Source organism: Leucoraja erinacea, chromosome 48 (genome assembly GCF_028641065.1).
Source record: "Leucoraja erinacea ecotype New England chromosome 48, Leri_hhj_1, whole genome shotgun sequence".
NCBI classification, from domain to species: Eukaryota; Metazoa; Chordata; class Chondrichthyes; order Rajiformes; family Rajidae; genus Leucoraja; species Leucoraja erinaceus.
The window spans coordinates 536,274-558,343 of record NC_073424.1 but is presented as its reverse complement, the minus strand read 5'-3'; the positions used below and the strand labels follow the sequence as shown (position 1 = coordinate 558,343).

General features: G+C 48.4%; 1 protein-coding gene across 5 annotated transcripts in view; it reads right to left on the bottom strand.

Annotated features, from left to right (window-relative positions):
• The window catches only part of LOC129715036 (uncharacterized), a 67,138-nt gene that overhangs the window by 28,266 nt on the left and 16,802 nt on the right, over window positions 1-22,070 (bottom strand). For 4 of the 5 annotated variants that reach the window (XM_055664864.1, XM_055664868.1, XM_055664866.1 and 1 more), the window contains exons 5-8: window positions 19,447-19,650; window positions 16,356-16,433; window positions 9,005-9,056; window positions 2,075-2,185 (exon numbers count right to left, since the gene is read on the bottom strand). In XM_055664864.1, coding sequence (XP_055520839.1) covers window positions 2,075-2,185; window positions 9,005-9,056; window positions 16,356-16,433; window positions 19,447-19,650 — 445 coding nt within the window. The remainder of the gene's footprint in view (window positions 1-2,074; window positions 2,186-9,004; window positions 9,057-16,355; window positions 16,434-19,446; window positions 19,651-22,070) is intronic. The other variant, XM_055664867.1, reaches the window with a different exon arrangement.

The window sequence follows — 22,070 nt, the reverse complement described above, 5'->3', positions numbered from 1 at the left end:
GGAAACACTTTTTCTCACATAGAAAGGTCATAGAAATATAGAAACATAGAAATTAGGTGCAGGAGTAGGCCATTCGGCCCTTCGAGGGAGCACCGCCATTCAATATGATCATGGCTGATCATCCAACTCAGTATCCCGTACCTGCCTTCTCTCCATACCCCCTGATCCCCTTAGCCACAAGGGCCACATCTAACTCCCTCTTAAATATAGCCAATGAACTGGCCTCAACTACCCTCTGTGGCAGAGAGTTCCAGAGATTCACCACTCTCTGCGTGAAAAAAAAGTTCTTCTCATCTCGGTTTTAAAGGATTTCCGCCTTATCCTTAAGCTGTGACCCCTTGTCCTGGACTTCCCCAACATCGGGAGCAATCTTCCTGCATCTAGCCTGTCCAACCCCTTAGAATTTTGTAAGTTTCTATAAGATCCCCTCTCAATCTGTAAATTCTAGAGAGTATTGACCAAGTCTATCCAGTCTTTCTTCATAAGACAGTCCTGCATCCCAGGGAATCAGTCTGGTGAACCTTCTCTGTACTCCCTCTATGGCAAGAATGTCTTTCCTCAGATTAGGAGACCAAAACTGTACGCAATACTCCAGGTGTGGGCTCACCTGAAGATTACAACTGCAGAACTAGAACCTCTCTGCTCCTATACTCAAAGCCTTTTGCAATGAAAGCTAACATACCATTCGCTTTCTTTACTGCCTGCTGCACCTGCATGCCTACCTTCAATGACTGGTGTACCATGACACCCAGGTCTCGCTGCATCTCCCCCTTTCCCAATCGGCCACCATTTAGATAATAGAGTGATGAGTCTGTGGAATTCTCTGCCTATAGGGAGAAGGGCTATCTTTAAGAGCCCTATCTAGCTCTCTCTTGAGAGCATCCAGAGAACCTGCCTCCACCGCCCTCTGAGGCAGAGAATTCCACAGACTCACCACTCTCTGTGAGAAAAAGTGTTTCCTCGTCTCCGTTCTAAATGGCTTACCCCTTATTCTTAAGAGTAGGCAAAAGATTCTGAAGAAGGGTTTTGGCCCGAAACGTTGCCTATCTCCTTCGCTCCATAGATACTGCTGCACCCGCTGAGTATCTCCAACATTTTTGTGTACCCCTTTATTCTTAAACTGTGGCCCCTGGTTCCGGCTGAACAATTTCTGCTCGTGTGATGTGGACTCTCGATAAGATGACCCCCTTTCCTAAAAGAACGCCCCTTAACCCTGACGTTCTTTAAGGCCGTGCTGAAGATTGCAGCACCTGCAGTTCCTTGTGTCTCCACTAGAGAGCAAGCCCGTGTTGGCGCGGCAAGCGGATCTACAGTAGGACTAGGGCCGCGCAGGTCAGTTCAAGAACCCTGTTTGGGCGGCCCCACCCGTGGTGTTACTGGTGAAGCTGCTGCCTGCCTCACAGCGCCAGAGTGCAGGGCGATACTAAATAATGAACCAAAAAAAAAACAACCCTCTAAACCAGGCGACTGTCCTGTCACAAGTGATAGGAGCAGAATTAGGCCATTCAGCCCATCTAGTCTACACCATTCAACCATGGCTGATCTATCTCTCTCTCCTAACCCCATTCTCTTGCCTTCTCCCCATAACCTCCGACACCTGTACTAATAGAAAATAGAAACATAGAAACATAGACAACAGGTGCAGGAGGAGGCCATTCGACCCTTCGAGCCAGCACCATTCGCCATTCAATATGATCATGGCTGATCGTCCCCTATCAATAACCCTTCTCCCCATATCCCTTGACTCCACTAGCCCCTAGAGCTCTATCTAACTCTCTCTTAAATCCATCCAGGACTTGGCCTCCACTGCCCTCTGTGGCAGGGAATTCCATAAATTCACAACTCTCTGGGTGAAAAAGTTTTTTCTCACCACAGTCTTAAATGACCTCCCCTTTATTCTAAGGCTGTGGGTCCTGGTTCTGGACTCGCTGTGGCTGTTGTACCTGCCTCAATGACATCCTCTGGAAGCTCGTTCCATATAGCCATTACTTCTCGCGTTCTATTTCATTCCTTCTTACCAGATCTATGTACATTTGTTTGGGATATACTGTGAGGGATGGCAACTAAAGATTACCTGCAGGGAAGATGGTGCACTGTTCCAGTTTCTTACTGATCCCTCCTTCTGGAATGCGGGGCATGGACGATGTTTTCCTCACGTAGCCGTTGCAGTGCGGGACATTTGGAGCTTTGGAAGGAAGACGGGAGAAGGGTCTTGATTAAATCACGTTGCAAAGGACCAAATGAACAAGCAAGAAATTGCAGAGAGTTTAGTGTAGTAGTGTATGAAGAAGGGTCTCGGCCCGAAACGTTGCCTATCTCCTTCGCTCCATAGATGCTGCTGCACCCGCTGAGTTTCTCCAGCATTTTTGTCTACCTTCGATATTCCAGCATCTGCAGTTCCTTCTTAAAGTCAAGTCAAGTCAAGTCAAGTTTATTTGTCACATACACATACGAGATGTGCAGAGAAATGAAAGTGGCAATGCTCGCGGACTTTTGTGCAAAAGACAAACAACAAAACAACCAAACAAATTATAAACACAATCATAACACACATATTCTTTTACATAATAAATAATGGAAGGAAAAACGTTCTGTAGAGTTAGTCCCTGGTGAGATAGGCGTTTACAGTCCGAATTGCCTCTGGGAAGAAACTCCTTCTCAACCTCTCCGTTCTCACCGCATGGCAACGGAGGCGTTTGCCTGACCGTAGCAGCTGGAACAGTCCGTTGCAGGGGTGGAAGGGGTCTCCCATGATTTTATTTGCTCTGGAGTTGCACCTCCTGTTGTATAGTTCCTGCAGGGGGGGCGAGTGAAGTTCCCATAGTGCGTTCGGCTGAACGCACTACTCTCTGCAGAGCCTTCTTGTCATTGGCAGAGCAATTCCCAAACCAGATGGTAATATTTCCGGACAAGATGCTTTCCACCGCCGCTGCATTGAAGCACTGGAGGATCCTCGGAGACACATTAGTGTAGCATAGTTTTAGGTTTTAAAAACGATTCCACTCTAAGACCCTATGACTCTGTGACATGTGGACACAAGGCACTGCAGATGCTGGAATGGAGAGAGTGGGGCGGCTGGGCTTGTACACTCTGGAGTTTAGATTGATGAGAGGGGATCTTATTGAAACGTATGAGATTATTAAGGGTTTGGACACGCTAGAGGCAGGAAACATGTTCCCGATGTTGGGGGAGTCCAGAACCAGGGGCCACAGTTTAAGAATAAGGAGTAAGCCATTTAGAACGGAGAGGAGGAAACACTTTTTCTCACAGAGAGTGGCGAGTCTGTGGAATTCTCTGCCTCAGAGGGCGGTGGAGGCCGGTTCTCTGGATGCTTTCAAGAGAGAGCTAGATAGGGCTCTTAAAGATAGCAGAGTCAGGGGATATGGGGAGAAGGCAGGAACGGGGTACTGATTGTGGATGATCAGCCATGATCACATTGAATGGCCGTGCTGGCTCGAAGGGCCAAGTGGCCGACTCCTGCACCTGTTGTCTATTGTCTACTGAGCAAAAAAACACAAAGTGTTGGATTGGTTCAGCAACATCTGTGGAAGACATGAATCAGCGACGTTTCATGTCGGGACCCTTCATTCATTCTTGGCATCATCTTTGGGCACAGACATTGTGGGTCAAAGGTAGACACAAAAAGCTGGAGTAACTCAGCGGGACAGGCTGCATCTCCGGTGAGATGGAATGGGTGACGTTTTGGGTTGAGACTGGTCTGAACCACCAACCTGTAGAAGGGTCTCGACCCGAAACCTCACCCATTCCTTCTCTCCAGAGATGCTGCCGGTCCCGCTGAGTTACTTCAACTTTTTGTGTCCATCTACGGTTGAAACCAGCGTTGGCAGTTCCTTCCTGTACCATTATTATTAGTTGAATTGGACAAGTGAAACATAGAAACATAGAAATTAAGTGCAGGAGTAGGCCATTCGGCCCTTCGAGCCTGCACCGCCATTCAATATGATCATGGCTGATCATCCAACTCAGCAATCCAGTACCTGCCTTCTCTCCATACCCCCTGATACCTTTAGCCACAAGGGCCACATCTAACTCCCTCTTAAATATAGCCAATGAACTGGCCTCAACTACCTTCTGTGGCAGAGAATTCCACAGGTTCACCACTCTCTGTGTGAAAAATGTTTTTCTCATCTCGGTCCTAAAAGACTTCCTCCTTATCCTTAAACTGTGATCCCTTGTTCTGGACTTCCCCAACATCGGGAACAATCTTCCTGCATCTAGCCTGTCCAACCCCTTAAGAATTTGGTAAGTTTCTATAAGATCCCCCCTCAATCTTCTAAATTCTAGCGCGTACAAGCCGAGTCTATCCAGTCTTTCTTCATATGAAAGTCCTGCCATCCCAGGAATCAGTCTGGTGAACATTCTCCGTACTCCCTCTATGGCAACAATGTCTTTCCTCAGATTAGGAGACCAAAACTGTACGCAATACTCCAGGTGTGGTCTCACCAAGACCCTGTACAACTGCAGTAGAACCTCCCTGCGCCTATACTCAAATCCTTTTGCTATGAAAGCTAACATACCATTCGCTTTCTTCACTGCCTGCTGCACCTGCATGCCTACTTTCAATGACTGGTGCACCATGATACCCAGGTCTCGTTGCATCTCCCCTTTTCCTAATCGGCCACCATTCAGATTGTAATCATGTGAACCATCCTATCAACAACCAGGGAGCGGCCCCGAGCCACTATCTGCCTCATCGGAGACCCTCAGACTATCTTTAATTGGACATTATCTTTCACTAAATGTAATTCCTTGGTTCTTGGTTCTTGGTCCTCCAAAATATTCCAAATGTAATTTAAACTGGAGGTGGCGGAGTGTGGACTTAAGCAGAAAAGGATTCTTGGAGAAGGAGAGCTACCTTAAATTTAGTTGGGTCGGGTTGAGTAACTATGGTAGGGTGAGGACAATGCCATGCTTTCATTGTGGAGTTCTCTGCCTCAGAGGGCGGTGGAGGCCGGTTCTCAGGATGCTTTCAAGAGAGAGCTAGATAGGGCTCTTAAAGATAGCGGAGTCAGGGGATATGGGGAGAAGGCAGGAACAGGGTACTGATTGGGGATGATCTGCCATGATCACATTGAATGGCGGTGCTGGCTCGAAGGGCCGAATGGCCTACTCCTGCACCGATTGTCTATTGTCTATTGTGCGGGGGAAGAACAAATGTACATTTGAAGGGTACATTTATCATGCACACTGCGGGCAGCTTGATTGTAATCATGTGTTGTCTTTCCGCTGACTGGATAGCACGCAACAAAAAGCTTTTCACTGTACCTCGGTACACGTGACAATGAATTAAACTCAACTAGTTGAGGTGGGGACTATCGCAACGTTTAAGATACATTTAGACAGGTACATGGATGGGGCAGGTATAGAGGGATATGGGCCAAAATGCAGGCAGGTGTGGGACTAGTGTAGATGGGACATGTTTGTCGGCGTGGGCAGGTTGGGCTAAAATCCTGTTTCCACACTGAATGCGCCTTACAGCTCCGGAGACACGGGTTTGATCCCGACTATGGGTGCTGTCCGTATGAAGTTTGTACGTTCTCCCCGTGACCTGCGCGAGTTTCCTCCAAGATCTTCGGTTTCCTCCCACACTCGGAACACGTACAGGTTTGTAGGTTAATTGGCTTGGTGTGAGTGTAAAATTGTCCAGTGTGTGTGTGTGTGTCAGGCACGGAACTCGCGATCAAAATATGGAGGGGACCGGGGGACGGGGGGGGGGCCACCATTTTTTGGCGGCCGCGCGCGCATGAGCGCACACACACACACACACACACACACACACACACGCACCACACACGCACACACACGGCTATGGTGGTGGCTATGGTGGAAGCGGCTATGGTGGTGGCTGGAGATTTTAATAAATCAAATCTCAAGAAGGTCATGCCGAACTTCTACCAACACATCACGTGTGCCACCAGGGGGGAGAGAACTTTGGACCACTGCTACACACCGTTCAGGAAAGGCTACAAGGCCGTTTCACTCCCTCCCCTAGGAAAATCTGACCACACTGCTATTTTCCTGTTGCCGGAGTATAAACAGAGGATAGTTCGGGAAGCGGTAGAGACGAGGGACGTAAAGCGGTGGTCCGACCAGTCAGAGGCCATGCTGCAAGATGCACTGAGTGATGTCGACTGGAATATGTTCGAAGCAAGTTCCAGTGACGTCAGTGAGTTCGCGGAAGCAGTCATGGACTTCATCGCAACAATAACCGACAACATCGTCCCCACGGTAAGGGTAAGCACCTTTCCGAACCAAAAACCGTGGGTAGACAGGTCTGTTCGTGTGGCCTTGAATGCTCGCACCGCTGCCTACAACTCGGGCTTGGCATCAGGAAACATGGACGTCTACAAGGCAGAGTCCTACCGACTGCGAAGGGCGGTGAAGGACGCAAAGAGAAGGTACAGGGACAAGATGGAGTTACAGATGGAGCAGCAGGACACCAGAAGCCTGTGGCAGGGGCTACGGATTGTAACCAACTACCGAAGCACCGCTCCCTCATCCGCATGTGCCGGCACCTCCCTAGCTGACGACCTGAACTCCTTCTACGCTCGTTTCGAGAGGGGCAACACCACTCCAGGTCTGCCGACTATCGACAATACCGACAGCGGGCTGGCTACCGAAGCTGAAGGGAGGAATATGCACACATTCTCGCTGTCCGAGCACGACGTGAGGAGGGCACTGACACGGGTGAACACAAGAAAAGCTGCAGGCCCCGATGGCATCCCGGGGCGAGTACTCAAGTCCTGTGCTACGCAGCTAGCTCCAGTGCTCACTACATTATTCAACCTCTCCCTGGACAAGTCCGTGGTCCCTGCCTGCTTCAAAAAATCCATCATTGTACCGGTACCAAAAAATGCCTCCCCAGCCTGTCTGAATGACTACCGTCCGGTGGCCCTTACCTCGGTAGTCATGAAATGCTTTGAGAGGCTGGTGAAGAATCACATCTGCGCCTTCCTCCCTCGGAACATGGACCCGTTGCAGTTCGCATACCGTCCGAACAGATCCACGGACGATGCGGTCTCCCAGGTCTTGCACACCACTCTCTCCCATCTGGACAGCCAGAAGGGGGGCTACGTGAGGATGCTGTTCATAGACTACAGTTCAGCCTTCAACACGATAGTCCCCACCAGACTGACCGGGAAGCTAATGGAATTGGGGCTCAACACCTCCCTGTGTGCCTGGGTCCTGGACTTTCTCACCGCCAGGCCCCAGGTAGTCAAGATGGGAGGGAATACATCAAAGTCCCTCACCCTGAGCACAGGATCGCCCCAGGGTTGCGTCCTCAGCCCCCTATTGTACTCCCTGTACACACATGACTGTGTGGCTAGGTTCAGCTCCAATTCAATAATTAAGTTTGCTGATGACACTGTGGTGGTGGGCCTGATCTCAGACAATGATGAGAGGGCCTACCGGGAGGAGGTGGCTGGTCTAGCACTCTGGTGCCAGGATAACAGCCTCCTCTTGAACATCAAAAAAACGAAGGAGCTGATCATGGACTTTAGGAGGGCACATCATCCGAGGACGTACACTCCATTGAGTATAAATGGGGATCCTGTGGATAGGGTGAACTGTTTTAAATATCTGGGAGTCCACATCTCTGAGGATATGACATGGTCATCACACGCCTCAGCACTGGTGAGTAAGGCAAGGCAGCGCCTTTACCACCTCAGGCAATTGAGGAAATTCAGAGTGTCTCCGAGGATCCTCCAGTGCTTCTACGCAGCGGCGGTGGAAAGCATCTTGTCCGGGAACATTACCATCTGGTTCGGGAATTGCTCTGCCAAGGACAAGAAGGCTCTGCAGAGAGTAGTGCGTTCGGCCGAACGCACTATGGGAACGTCACTCACCCCCCTGCAGGAACTATACAACAGGAGGTGCAACTCCAGAGCAAACAAAATCATGAGAGACCTCTTCCACCCCTGCAACGGACTGTTCCAGCTGCTACGGTCAGGCAAACGCCTCCGTTGCCATGCGGTGAGAACGGAGAGGTTGAGAAGGAGTTTCTTCCCAGAGGCAATTCGGACTGTAAACGCCTTTCTCACCAGGGACTAACTGTACAGAACGTTTTTCCTTCTATTATTTATTATGTAAAATAATATGTGTGTTATGATTGTGTTTATAATTTGTTTGGTTGTTTTGTTGTTCCGCGAGCATTGCCACTTTCATTTCACTGCACATCTCGTATGTGTATGTGACAAATAAACTTGACTTGACTTGACTTGACACACACACACACACACACACACACACACACACACACACACACACACACACGCACGCACACGCACACACACACACACACACACACACACACACACACACACACACACACACACACACTGCACACACGCGCGAGGGCTTCGGAGGCTCAATCCAGCGCTAAATGCAGCTCAACTCTGCCTGCTCGCCGGGTTAACCTACAGCCCTGACGGGACTGACGGGACACCAGCGCTGCTTCTCTGCGCTGGCTGTGGGCCTGGGGGTACAGCTCACGTCTGACTCCCGACCTCTCTGGCCATCCGTGGGGGGGCACTCAGGACAGCGCCGGAGACCCGGCCGGGATCGATCCTGGCTGCGGATGAAGTGCAGGTCTGTGCCACGTCTCCCTCCACCAATCACCGCGCTCCATCCTCAGTCCCACCCACTCCTCCTTCCTCCAATCATCGCGTCGAGTAATCATGTCCCACCCCCATTGCCTGCTGACTGACGTCTCTCTCGTACAATCGGTGCCCTCGATCGTCAGTCCCACCTCCACTGTCTCGCAGAAAGCGGAGATTTTAAAATCCGGATGACAAAAACTTGGGGGGGATGTCCCCCACCTCTCAAAACATGGAGGGGGACGTGTCCCCTCTGCCCCCCCGGGTTTTCCACCCATGTGTCGAGTAGTGTTAATATGCGGGGATCGCTGGTCAGCATGACTCGGTGGGCTGAAGGGCCTGTTTCCACGCTGTATCTCTAAACTAAACTAAAGGTTTATGTTTACCTGTGTACAGGCATGGATTTGCTGCAATCTCATCGGGTGGAAACTTCTCATTCTGCGAAGGCAAAGAGTAATTGAGTGACCCCAGTGTATCGGAACGTCAGAAAACAAATCACTCCGGCAATCTTATTCTTTAAGTGGACTCTTACAAATGGCAAAAACGGGAAAGCCGACTATTATCTAAATGGTGGCCGATTGGGAAAGGGGGAGATGCAGCGAGACCTGGGTGTCATGGTACACCAGTCATTGAAAATAGGCATGCAAGTGCAGCAGGCAGTAAAGAAAGCGAATGGTATGTTGGCATTCATAGCAAAAGGATTTGAGTATAGGAGCAGGGAGGTTCTACTGCAGTTGTACAGGGTCTTGGTGAGACCACACCTGGAGTATTGCGTACAGTTTTGGTCTCCAAATCTGAGGAAGGACATTATTGCCATAGAGGGAGTGCAGAGAAGGTTCACCAGACTGATTCCTGGGATGTCAGGACTGTCTTATGAAGAAAGACTGGATAGACTTGGTTTATACTCTCTAGAATTTAGGAGATTGAGAGCGGATCTTATAGAAACTTACAAAATTCTTAAGGGGTTGGACAGGCTAGATGCAGGAAGATTGTTCCCGATGTTGGGGAAGTCCAGGACAAGGGGTCACAGCTTAAGGATAATGGGGAAATCCTTTAAAACCGAGATGAGAAGAACTTTTTTCACACAGAGAGTGGTGAATCTCTGGAACTCTCTGCCACAGAGGGTAGTTGAGGCCAGTTCATTGGCTATATTTAAGAGGGAGTTAGATGTGGCCCTTGTGGCCAAGGGGATCAGGGGGTATGGAGAGAAGGCAGGTACGGGATACTGAGTTGGATGATCAGCCATGATCATAGTGAATGGCGGTGCAGGCTTGAAGGGCCGAATGGCCTACTCCTGCACCTAATTTCTATGTTTCTATGTTTCTAAATCCAATTGCTATGACAGAGCAGTCCCATGTAAAGAAAACCAAACGATGAAAACTAATAGCAAACGCTTCTGCGTGAAAGAAGAGTGCAGGAAGGAACGACAGATGCTGGTTTAAACCGAAACATAGAAACATAGAAATTAGGTGCAGGAGTAGGCCATTCGGCCCTTCGAGCCTGCACCGCCATTTAATATGATCATGGCTGATCATCCCCTATCAGTAACCCTTCTCCCCATATCCCTTGACTCCACTAGCCCCTAGAGCTCCATCTAACTCTCTCTTAAATCCATCCAGTGACTTGGCCTCCACTGCCCTCTGTGGCAGGGAATTCCACAAATTCACAACTCTCTGGGTGAAAAGTTTTTCCTCACCTCAGCCTTAAATGACCTCCCCTTTATTTTAAGACTGTGGTCCCTGGTTCTGGACTCGCCCAACATTGGGAACATTTTTCCTACATCTAGCTTGTCCAGTCCTTTTATAATAAGGATGTGGCCTCTGGTCCTAGATCCGAAGATAGACACAAAATGGTGGAGTAACTCAGCGGGACAGGCAGCATCTCTGGGGAGAAGGAATGGGTGACGTTTCGGGTCGAGACCCTTCTTCAGACCCCTGAAGAAGTACGGTGATTAGTGCGGGTGTCAGGGGATTATGGGGAGAAGGCAGGAGAATGGGGTTCGGAGGGAGAGATAGATCGGCCATGATTGAATGGTGGCGTAGACTTGATGGGCCGAATGGCCTAATTCTACTCCTAGAACTGATGAAAAGTGACCCGACCTGAAATTAAACAGCTAGAGAGTGGTCCAGAGCTACCATCTACCTCGTTATAGACCTTTGGACTATTTTTAATTGGATTTTACTAATTCTGCTTCTATCACATGAACTTATGAAAAGGTTTAGTGGAATGTGGGCCAAATGGGTCAAACTTAGATGGGGCATTTTGGCCGGCATGGATGTGTTGGGCTGAAGGGCCTGTTGCTATGCTGTATGACTCTATGCATAGGAACACCTAGATCCCTTGGTACCAGGCTCATCTGCAACCTTTCATCTTCAGATGCCTTTTACCAAAGTGCGTATATACCAATGGAGCGGCTGGGCTTGGACACTCTGGAGTTTAGAAGGATGAGAGGGTATCTCATTGAAACATATTATAATTGTTAAGGGCTTGGACTATTTTAAATCAGCTATTACTAGACTTTATCTTGCACTAAACTTTATCCCCTTTATCCTGTATCTGTACACTGTGGACGGCCCAATTGTAATCATGTATTGTATTTCCGCTGACTGGAAAGCACACAACAAGGACAGCTTTTCACTGTACCTCAGTACACGTGACGGTAAACTAAGCTAAACTAAACTGTTGGGGTGTTGGAGATAAAATGGCGGAGTGACTCAGCGGGACGGGGCAGCATCTCTGGAGAGAAGGAATGGGTGACGTTTCGGGGCGAGACTCTTCGTCCAGTTCCTTCTCTCCAGCGACACTTCCGACCTGCTGAGTTACTCCTGCACTTCCGGTCCTTTTCTGTGAATCAGCATCTGCAGTTCCATGTTTGTACCTTCGTTTTAATCTTGCTGCTACTGTCGGGCAGGAGGTGCAGAAACTAAAAGTCCCACACCACCAGGTTCAGGAATTGCTACATTCCTATGACTTTTTTTAAGTTCAAGGATATAGTATGGAAACAGGCCCTTCGGCCCACTGTCCCCACGCTGACCACCGATCACCTGTTCACCCAAGTTCTCTCTCTCTCTATATATATATATTTTTTTTTTAAATTTGTATATTGTTTTGATTACAGAGTACTATGTTTACATGGTAGACAAAAGTGCTGGAGAAACTCAGCGGGTGCAGCAGCATCTATGGAGCGAAGGAAATAGGCAACGTTTCGTCCCGAAACGTTGCCTATTTCCTTCGCTCCATAGATGCTGCTGCACCCGCTGAGTTTCTCCGGCACTTTTGTCTACCTTCGATATTCCAGCATCTGTAGTTCCTTCTTAAACACTATAACCATATAACAATTACAGCACGGAAACAGGCCATCTCGGCCCTACAAGTCCGTGCCGAACAACTTTTTTTTCCCTTAGTCCCACCTGCCTGCACTCATACCATAACCCTCCATTCCCTTCTCATCCATATGCCTATCCAATTTATTTTTAATTGATACCAACGAACCTGCCTCCACCACTTCCACTGGAAGCTCATTCCACACCGCTACCACTCTCTGAGTAAAGAAGTACCCCCCTCATGTTACCCCTAAATTTCTGTCCCTTAATTAATGTGGTAAAGAAAGCTTTTGGTATGCTAGCCTTTATAAATCAGAGCATTGAGTATAGAAGCTGGGATGTAATGTTAAAATTGTACAAGGCATTGGTGAGACCAAATCTGGAGTATGGTGTACAATTTTGGTCGCCCAATTATAGGAAGGATGTCAACACTATCTTTACATATCCTGTTGTGCTGCGGCTAGTAAGAATTTCATTGTTCTGTCTGGGACATATGACAAGGATGTTTCCACTAGTGGGAGAGTCTAGGACCAGAGGCCACAGCCTCAGAATAAAAGGACGTTCCTTTAGAAAGGAGATGAGGGGGAATTTCTTTAGTCAGAGGTGTGGTGAATCTGTGGAATTCATTGCCACAGATGGCTGTGGAGGCCAAGTCATTGGGTATGTTTAAGGCGGAGATTGACAGATTCTTGATTAGTACGGGTGTCAGGGGTTAAGGGGGCTGTCCCACTGTACGAACTCATTCAGGAGCTCTCCCGTGTTTAAACAAAAATCAAACTTGTGGTGAGCACATGGAATGTACGTAGCGGGTACGTCGGAGCTCGGGGATGTCTCTTAGCCGCTCGTAACGCTAACGGCAGGTACTCGGGAAACGCGGTAAGCTCGTGAAGGCTCGTGAAGATTTTGCAACATGTTGAAAAATGTCCACGAGAGCCCCGAGTACCGACGAGCGGCCATTACCGTAAATCTCCGAGTTCTAATCGGGGGAAATGCGGGAGATCTGTTGAATGAACTCGTACAGTGGGACAGGGCCATTATGGGGAGAAGGGCAGGAGAATTGGGTTAGGAGGGAGAGATAGATCAGCCATGATTGAATGGTGGAGCAGACTTGATGGGCCGAGTGGCCTCGTTCTGCTATGGGAACTGATGAGCTTATGAAAATGCTCTTGACTCTGTCATCCCACTTTCCCATCTGCTCCCTGCAATTTTACAGCTGGCCAACTAACCTACAAACCTGCACATCCTTTGGATGCGGGAGGAAATCGGAGCCCCTGGAGGGAACTCACGCGTACACAGGGAGACTCCGTACAGACAGCACCCGAGGTCAGGATCAAAGGATCCCACAGAGGGAGTACAGAGAAGGTTCACCAGACTGATTCCTGGGATGTCAGGACTTTCATATGAAGAAAGACTGGATAGACTCGGCTTGTACTCACTAGAATTTAGAAGATTGAGGAGGGATCTTATGGAAACTTACAAAATTCTTAAGGGGTTGGACAGGCTAGATGCAGGAAGATTGTTCCCGATGTTGGGGAAGCCCAGGACAAGGGGTCACAGTTTAAGGATAAGGGGGAAATCCTTTAGGACCGAGATGAGAAAAACATTTTTTACACAGAGAGTGGTGAATCTGTGGAATTCTCTGCCGCAGAAGGTAGTTGAGGCCACAGTTCATTGGCTATATTTAAGAGGGAGTTAGATGTGGCCCTTGTGGCTAAAGGGATCAGAGGGTATGGAGAGAAGGCAGGTACGGGATACTGAGTTGGATGATCAGCCATGATCATGTTGAATGGCGGTGCAGGTTCGAAGGGCCGAATGGCCTACTCCTGCACCTATTTTCTATGTTTCTATGAACCCGGGTCTCTGGCGCTGTGAAGCAGCAACTCTACTAGTGAGACCACTGTGCCACTCCACAATGGGTTCATGAGCTATCCTGCACAACCCCAGTCCTATTGACCTCTTGACTGTGGAGGCACAAGGAACAGCAGATGCTAGAATATTGAGCACGACACAAAGTGCTGGAGGAACTCGGCCAGAAAGACAGGCAGCATCTGCACTTGGGTTTAGTTTAATTTAGAGATAATACATCAACTAAACAGGCACTTCGGCCCATTGAATCCGTGCCGGCCAGCAATCACCACACACACACACACACGAACACCATCCTACACACTTGGGGCGATTTCAATTTTTACCAAAGCCAATGACCACATGACCTGCGTGGGTTTTCTCCTGGTGCTCCGGTTTCCTCCCACACTCTAAAGACATGGTAGTAAAGAAAGCAAACTCAATGCTGGCATTTATTTCAAGAGGGCTTGTATACAAAAACAGGGATGTAATGCTGAGGCTCTATAAGGCGCTGGTCAGGCCACATTTGGAATATTGTGAGCAACTTTGGGCCCCATATCTGAGGAAGGATGTGCTGGCTCTGGAGAGGGTGCGGAGGAGGTTCACAAGAATGATCCCAGGAATGAGTAGGTTCACCCATGATAACCTATGATACGCTGGGCCTGTAGACAATAGACAATGGACAATAGACAATAGGTGCATGAGTAGGCCATTTGGCCCTTCGAGCCAGCACCGCCATTCAATGTGATCATGGCTGATCATCCCCAATCAGTACCCCGTTCCTGCCTTCTCCCTATAATCCCCTGACTCCGCTATCTTTAAGAGTCCTATCTAGCTCTCTCTTGAAAGCATCCAGAGAACCTGCCTCTGCCTCCAGAGAATTCCACAGAATCACCACACTCTGTGAGAAAAATTGTTTCCTCGTCTCCGTTCTAAATGGCTTATGCCCCTGCCCCACTTAGGAAACCTGAACGGAAACCTCTGGAGACTTTGCGCCCCACCCAAGGTTTCCATGCGGTTCCCGGAGGTTTTTGTCAGTCTCCCTACCTGCTTCTACTACCTGCAACCTCCGGCAACCACCTGCAACCTCCGGGAACCGCACGGGAACCTTGGATGGGGCGCAAAGTCTCCAGAGGTTTCCGTTCAGGTTTCCTAAGTGGGACAGGGGCATTACTCCTTATTCTTAAACTGTGGCCCCAGTTTCTGGACTCCCCCAACATCGGGAACCTCCTCTAGTGTGTCCAGGCCCTTAACAATCTTATATGTTTCAATCTGTACTCGCTGGAGTTTAAAAGAATGAGGAGGGACCTCATTGACACATACAGATTAGGCTTGGATAGAGTGCATGTGGAGAGGATGTTTCCACTAGTGGGAGAGTCTAGGACTAGAGGGCGTAGCCTCAGAATTAAAGGACGTTCTTTTAGGAAGGCGATGAGGAGAAATGTCTTTAGTCAGTGGGTGGTGAATCTGTGACACAGTGTTAGTGTACTAGATTGCTGGTCGGCGCGGACTTGCTGGGCGGAGGTTCCTGTTTCTGCACCGTGTTTCTAAAGTGTAAATCATGATGCTTTCTGACTTGGTGCCCCAGGGGGTGGGGATTTGAACCCCTCCCCCACCTCGTTGACCGTCCCAGTTCCGGGCTCCCCCTCTAAGCAAGATTCTTCATTAGTCCGGGTATCTGGGGTAATGGGGAGAAGGCAGGAGAATGGGGTTGAGAGGGAGAGATAGATCAGCCATGATCGAATGGCGGAGTAGACTCATAAGGTCATAAGGTCAAAAGTGATAGGAGCAGAATGAGGCTATTTGGCCCATCAAGTCTCCTCTGCCATTCAATCATAAGTTTCTATAAGATCCCCTCTCAATCTCCTAAATTCTAGAGAGTATAAACCAAGTCTATTCAGTCTTTCTTCATAAGACAGTCCTGACATCCCAGGAATCAGTCTGGTGAACCGTCTCTGCACTCCCTCTATGGCAATAATGTCTTTCCTCAGATTTGGAGACCAAAACTGTACCCAATACTCCAGGTCTCACCAAGACCCTGTACAACTGCAGTAGAACCTCCCTGCTCCTATACTCAAATCCATTTGCAATGAAAGCTAACATACCATTCGCTTTCTTCACTGCCTGCTGCACCTGCATGCCTACTTTCAATGACTGGTGTACCATGACACCCAGGTCTCACTGCATCGCCCCTTTTCCTAGTCGGCCACCATTTAGATAATAGTCTGCTTTCCTGTTTTTGCCACCAAAATGGATAACCTCATATCAATCACGGCTGATCTATCTCTCCCTCTCCTGCCTTCTCCCCATAACCACTGACACCCGTAACTAATCAGGAATCGATCTACCTCTGCCTTAAAAATATCCACTGACTTGGCCTCCACAGCGTCTGTGGCAATGAATTCCACAGATTCACCACCCTCTGACTAAAAAGGTTCCTCCTCATCTCCTTCCCAAAGGAACGTCCTTTAATTTTGAGGCTGTGACCTCTGGTCCTAGCCCCAATGGGTCGAATGGCCAAATTCTGTGCCTATCACGTATGAACTATTGAGGAACATTCATGTTGTACCTGTGCCAAAGGTGATGGTCCGTAGAAACTATCCAAGCATTTCTTGTACCTGTAGCAGGCTAGGGCATCCTCCGCTGCCTGAAATTAAAACACGCCATGTTTATATTCCCCGGCAGAAGAGCAGACTCGACAGATGAAGGTTTAGGTATATTATTGTCACGGGACTTATGATCCTGGGGACAACGTTCCTGCCAGGTAGGCTGCTCTGGAAGGTCAGATCGCGTGGGATCCAAGGAGAGATAGCTGAATGGATAGAAAATTGGCTCCATGGAAGGAAGCAGAGGGTGATGGTGGAAGGTTGCTTCTCAGACTGGAGGCCTGTGACTAGTGGTGTGTCTCAGGGTTCGGTGCTGGGCCCGTTACTGTTTGTCATCTACATCAATGATTTGGATGAGAACATACAGGGCAAGATTAGCAAGTTTGCTGATGATACAAAAGTGAGTGGTTTTGCAGATAGTGAAGATGGTTGTGAACGATTGCAGCAGGATCTGGATCGATTGGCCAGGTGGGCGGAGGAATGGTTGATGGAATTTAATACAGAGAAGTGTGAGGTGTTGCATTTTGGGATGTCGAACATGGGCAGGACCTACACAGTGAATGGTAGGCCTCTGGGTAGTGTTGTAGAGCAGAGGGATCTCGGAGTACAGGGTGCATGGTTCCTTGAAGCTGGTCGCAGGTAGATAGGTTGGTCAAAAAGGCTTTTGATCAGTCTGAAGAAGGGTCTCGACCCGAAATGTGGCCCATTCCTTCTCTCCAGAGATGCTGCCTCACCCGCTGAGTTACTCCAGCGTTTGGTGTCTATCAAGGCTTTTGGACACATTGGCCTTCATCAGTCAGAGTATTGAGTATAGAAGTTGGGAGGTCAGGTTGCAGTTGTATAAGACGTTAGTTTAGAGTATTGTGTTCAGTTCTGGGCACCATGTTATAAGATACTGTCAAGCTGGAAAGGGTGCAGAGAAGATTTACGAGGATGTTGCCAGGACTAGAAGGTATGGGCGATAGGGAGAGGTTGAGTAGGCTGGGTCTCTATTCCTAGGAGCGTAGGAGGATGAGGGGTGATCTTATAAAGATGTACAAAATCATGAGAGGAATAGATCGGGTAGATGCACAGAGTCTCTTGCTAAGAGTAGGGGAACCGAGGACCAGAGGACGTAGTTTTAAGATGAGTGGAGAAAGATTTAATAGGAATCTGAGGGGATAACTTTTTTACGCAGAGAGTGGTGGGTGTATGGAACGAGCTGCCGGAGGAGGTAGTTGAGGCGGGGACTATCGCAACGTTAAAGAAACATTTGGACAGGTACATGGATAGTTCAGTTTAGTTTAGTTTCTTGTCACGTGTACCGAGTTACGGCGATAAACTATGGCGCGCCACCAGACTCAGGAACCGCTTCTTGCCCTCTGTTACTTTTCAGGCTTCTGAACTATCCCTTCCATAAGTTAGGGTGCTGTCCGATTCACCTCTATTGTGTATGTCTAAAGATTAAAGTTTAGTTTAGTTTAGTTCAGAGATACACCGCGGCAACAAGCCCTTCGGCCCACCGGGACCGCACTGACCAGCGATCCCAGCACGTTAACACTATCCTACACACGCTAAGGACAATTTACATTTGTACCAATGCCAAATAGCCTTGAAACCTGTATTGTCTTTTGAGTGTGGGAGGAAACCGGAGCACCCGGAAAAAACCCCACGCAGGTCACGGGGAGAACGTGCAAACTCCACACAGACAGCACCCGTGGTCAGGATCGAACCCAGGTCTCTGGCACTGGGAGACAGCAACCAAATTCAAAGTCAAAGTCAATTTTATTTGTCAACAAATTTTAATCGACAAAGTCAACTCACTGTGCTGCCGATAAAGTCTAAAGTCTTCACAGGAAGACTGTACTATACTGTTCTAGCCACGGTAGCAGATCTACAATCACATATTACAATCGTTCCACATATTTAAATCTTTTCTCCTACAGCAACATTTCTTATCATGTATCTGTACACTGTGGATCCTACCACAACCAGACAGCGGTCCTGAACTACTATCTACCTCACTGGTGACCCTCGGACTATCCTGGATCGGTCTTTACTGGGTTTATCTTGCACTAAACATTATTCCCTTTATCATAGACATTGAAACATAGACAATAGGTGCAGGAGTAGGCCATTCAGCCCTTCGAGCCTGCACCGCCATTCAATATGATCATGGCTGATCATCCAACTCAGTATCCTGTACCTGCCTTCTCTCCATACCCCCTGATCCCTTTAGCCACAAGGACCACATCTAACTCCCTCTTAAATATAGCCAATGAACTGGCCTCAACTACCTTCTGTGGCAGAGAATTGCAGAGATTCACCACTCTCTGTGTGAAAAATGTTTTTCTCATCTCAGTCCTAAAAGATTTCCCCCTTATCCTTAAACTGTGACCCCTTGTTCTGGGGTCATGTATCTGTACACTGTAAACGGCTCGATTGTAATCATGTATTGTCTTTCAGCTGACTGGATAGCATGCAACAAAAGTTTTTCACTGTACCTCGGTACACGTGACAATAAACTAAACTCGGACTGAACTAACGATGTACTAGGTTCAGGAAGGAACTGCAGATGTTAGTTTAAAACGAAGATAGACACAAAAAGCTGAAGTAGCTCAGCGGGACAGGCAGCATCTCTGGAGAGAAGGAATGGGTGACGTTCTGGGTCGAGAAGCTTCTTCAGGCAGTTTGAAGAAGGGTCTCGGCCCAAATTGTCACCCATATGACCTAATATGGGTGACATACGTCCTAAGTTTCTATGTTTTTTCACAGTTTAAGAATAAAGTAAGGCATTTAGAACGGAGATGAGGAAACTTTTTCACACAGAGAGTGATGAATCTGTGGAATTCACTGCCTCAGAGGGCGGTGGAGGCCGGTTCTCTGGATGCTTTCAAGAGAGAGCTAGATAGGGCCCTTAAAAATAGCGGAGTCAGGGGATATGGGGAGAAGGCAGGAACAGGGTACTGATTGTGGATGATCAGCCATGATCACATTGAATGGCGGTGCTGGCTCGAAGGGTCCAATGGCCTACTCCTGCACCTATTGTCTATTGTCTATTGAGCCGTTCCTTACCCTGTTGGTGTCGTAGGTACAGCTGGTTTGTGGACAGATCTGGTAGCCACACGGGTCACAGCAGTAGTAGTTGTAGCGGTCCATGCAAGCGGTGTAGGCGTTCATGTGGGGTCTGCAGTAGTCCACACAGGGCCGGATGGGAGGCAGGCATCCTCGGTAGTGATCCATGTAGGTGGTCGGGATGCACGGGTCGATCTTGGGAACCTTGCGGCAAAGAGAAAAACAGGCTGTCAAACAATAGACAATCGACAATAGGTGCAGGAGGAGGCCATTTGGCCCTTCGAACCAGCACCGCCATTCAATGCGATCATGGCTGATCATCCCCTATCAATACCCGGTGCCTGCCTTCTCCCCATATCCCTTGACTCCACTAGCCCCTAGAAGCTCTATCTAGCTCTGTCTTAAATCCATCCAGTGACTTGGCCTCCACTGCCCTCTGTGGCAGGGAATTCCACAAATTCACAACTCTCTGCGTGAAAAAGTTTTTTCTCACCTCAGTCTTAAATGACCTCCCCTTTATTCTAAGACTGTGGCCCCTGGTTCTGGACTCGCCCAACATTGGGAACATTTTTCCTGCATCTAGCTTGTCCAGTCCTTTCATAATTTTACATGTTTCTATGCGATAATCCCCTCATCCTTCTAAACTCCAGTGAATACAAGCCCAGTCTTTTCACTCCAGTGAATACAAGCCTAGTTCTTACTTCTCTTGGTCACCACCAGTGTATCTCTGCCTCCACCACCACCCACGGCCGCATGTTCCAGGCACCCTCCTCCCTCTGTGTAAAAAAACTGAATGGCCTAATTCTGCTCCTGTCACTTATTTCCAACCCAAACTCCAGTACAATAGGTAGAGCAAGGGGGGAAGATACAGAGTGCAGAATATAGTTCTCAGCATTGTAGTGCAACAGGTCCACAGACAAAGTCCAATGTCCACAATGGGGTAGAGGTGAATGTACTGATGGTCAGCCTTTACTTTACACTTTAGAGATACAGTATTGAAACAGGCCCTTCGGCCCACAGTACACCACATACTACATATTTACAATTTTTACTGAAGCCAATTAATCTACAAACCTGTACGCCTTCATAAGGTCATAAGGTCATACCTGATAGGGGTAGAATTGGGCCATTCGGCCCATCAGGTCTACTCCACCATTCAATCATGGCTGATCTATCTCTCCCTCCGAACCCCACTCTCTTGCCTTCTCCCCATAACCCGTGCCTTCACCCACATGAATCAAGAATCTATCAATCTCTGCCTTGCAAATATTAATTGACGGCCTCTACAGCCGTCTGTGGCTGTGAATTCCACAATTTGTCCCTAGTGTGTGTGGGGTAGTGTTAATGTGCGGGGATCGCTGGGCGGTGCGGACTCGGACTTTTACATTTATACCAAGCCAATTAACCTACAAGACTGTACGTCTTTGGAGTGTGGGTTGTGGAGGCCAAGTCAGTGAATATTTCTAAGGCAGAGATTTACAGATTCTTGATTAGTACGGGTGTCAGAGGTAACGGGGAGAAGGCAGGAGAATGGGGTTAGGAGGGAGAGAAAGATCAGCCATGATTGAATGGCAGAGTAGACTTGATGGGCCGAATGGCCTAATTCTACTCCTATTCCATATGACCTTATGACTAGCATCTGCAACCTCGCCTTCTCTCAGTGGTTGCATCCCCTCCACGGGTTGGCGCGGCCAAATGGATGATCGCCAGAGATAGCAGACAATAGCAGAGATGGGGCATCTTGGTCAGCATGGACGAGTGGGGCCGAAGGGCCTGTTTCTGTGCTGTATGACTGTAGTTGAGTTTAGTGTAGTCTAGTTTATTGTCACAGAGGTACAGTGAAAAGCTTTTGTTGCGTGCTACCCAGTCAGCCGGAAGACTGTACGTGATTACAATTGCAGTTGTACAGGGCTCTGGTGAGACCACATCTGGAGTATTGTGTACAGTTTTGGTCTCCTAATTTGACGAAGGACATCCTTGTGATTGAGGCAGTGCAGCGTAGGTTCACGAGATTGATCCCTGGGATGGCGGGATGTCATATGAGGAAAGATTGGAAAGACTAGGCTTGTATTCACTGGAGTTTAGAAGGATGAGGGGATATCTTATAGAAACATATAAAATTATAAAAGGACAGGGACAAGCTAGATGCAGGGAAAATGTTCCCAATGTTGGGCGAGTCCAGAACCAGGGGCCACAGCCTTAGAATAAAGGGGAGGCCATTTAAGACTGAGGTGTGAAAAAACTTTTCAACCCAGAGAGTTGTGAATTTGTGGAATTCCCTGCCACAGAGGGCAGTGGAGGCCAAGTCACTGGATGGATTTAAGTAAGAGTTAGATAGAGCTCTAGGGGCTAGTGGAATCAAGGGATATGGGGAGAAGGCAGGCACGGGTTATTGATAGGGGACGATCAGCCATGATCGCAATGAATGGCGGTGCTGGCTCGAAGGGCCGAATGGCCTCCTCCTGCACCTATTTTCTATGTTTATGTTTCTATTTTTTACTATTACTACCCCATTATGAAGGAAGTCTCATCTTGATCCTAACCTGCCCCATGACACTAACGTAGATTTTAGGGCGTTGCAACCCTGTATTGCCAGGGGTTTTTCACCATCCTACCATGGTGAC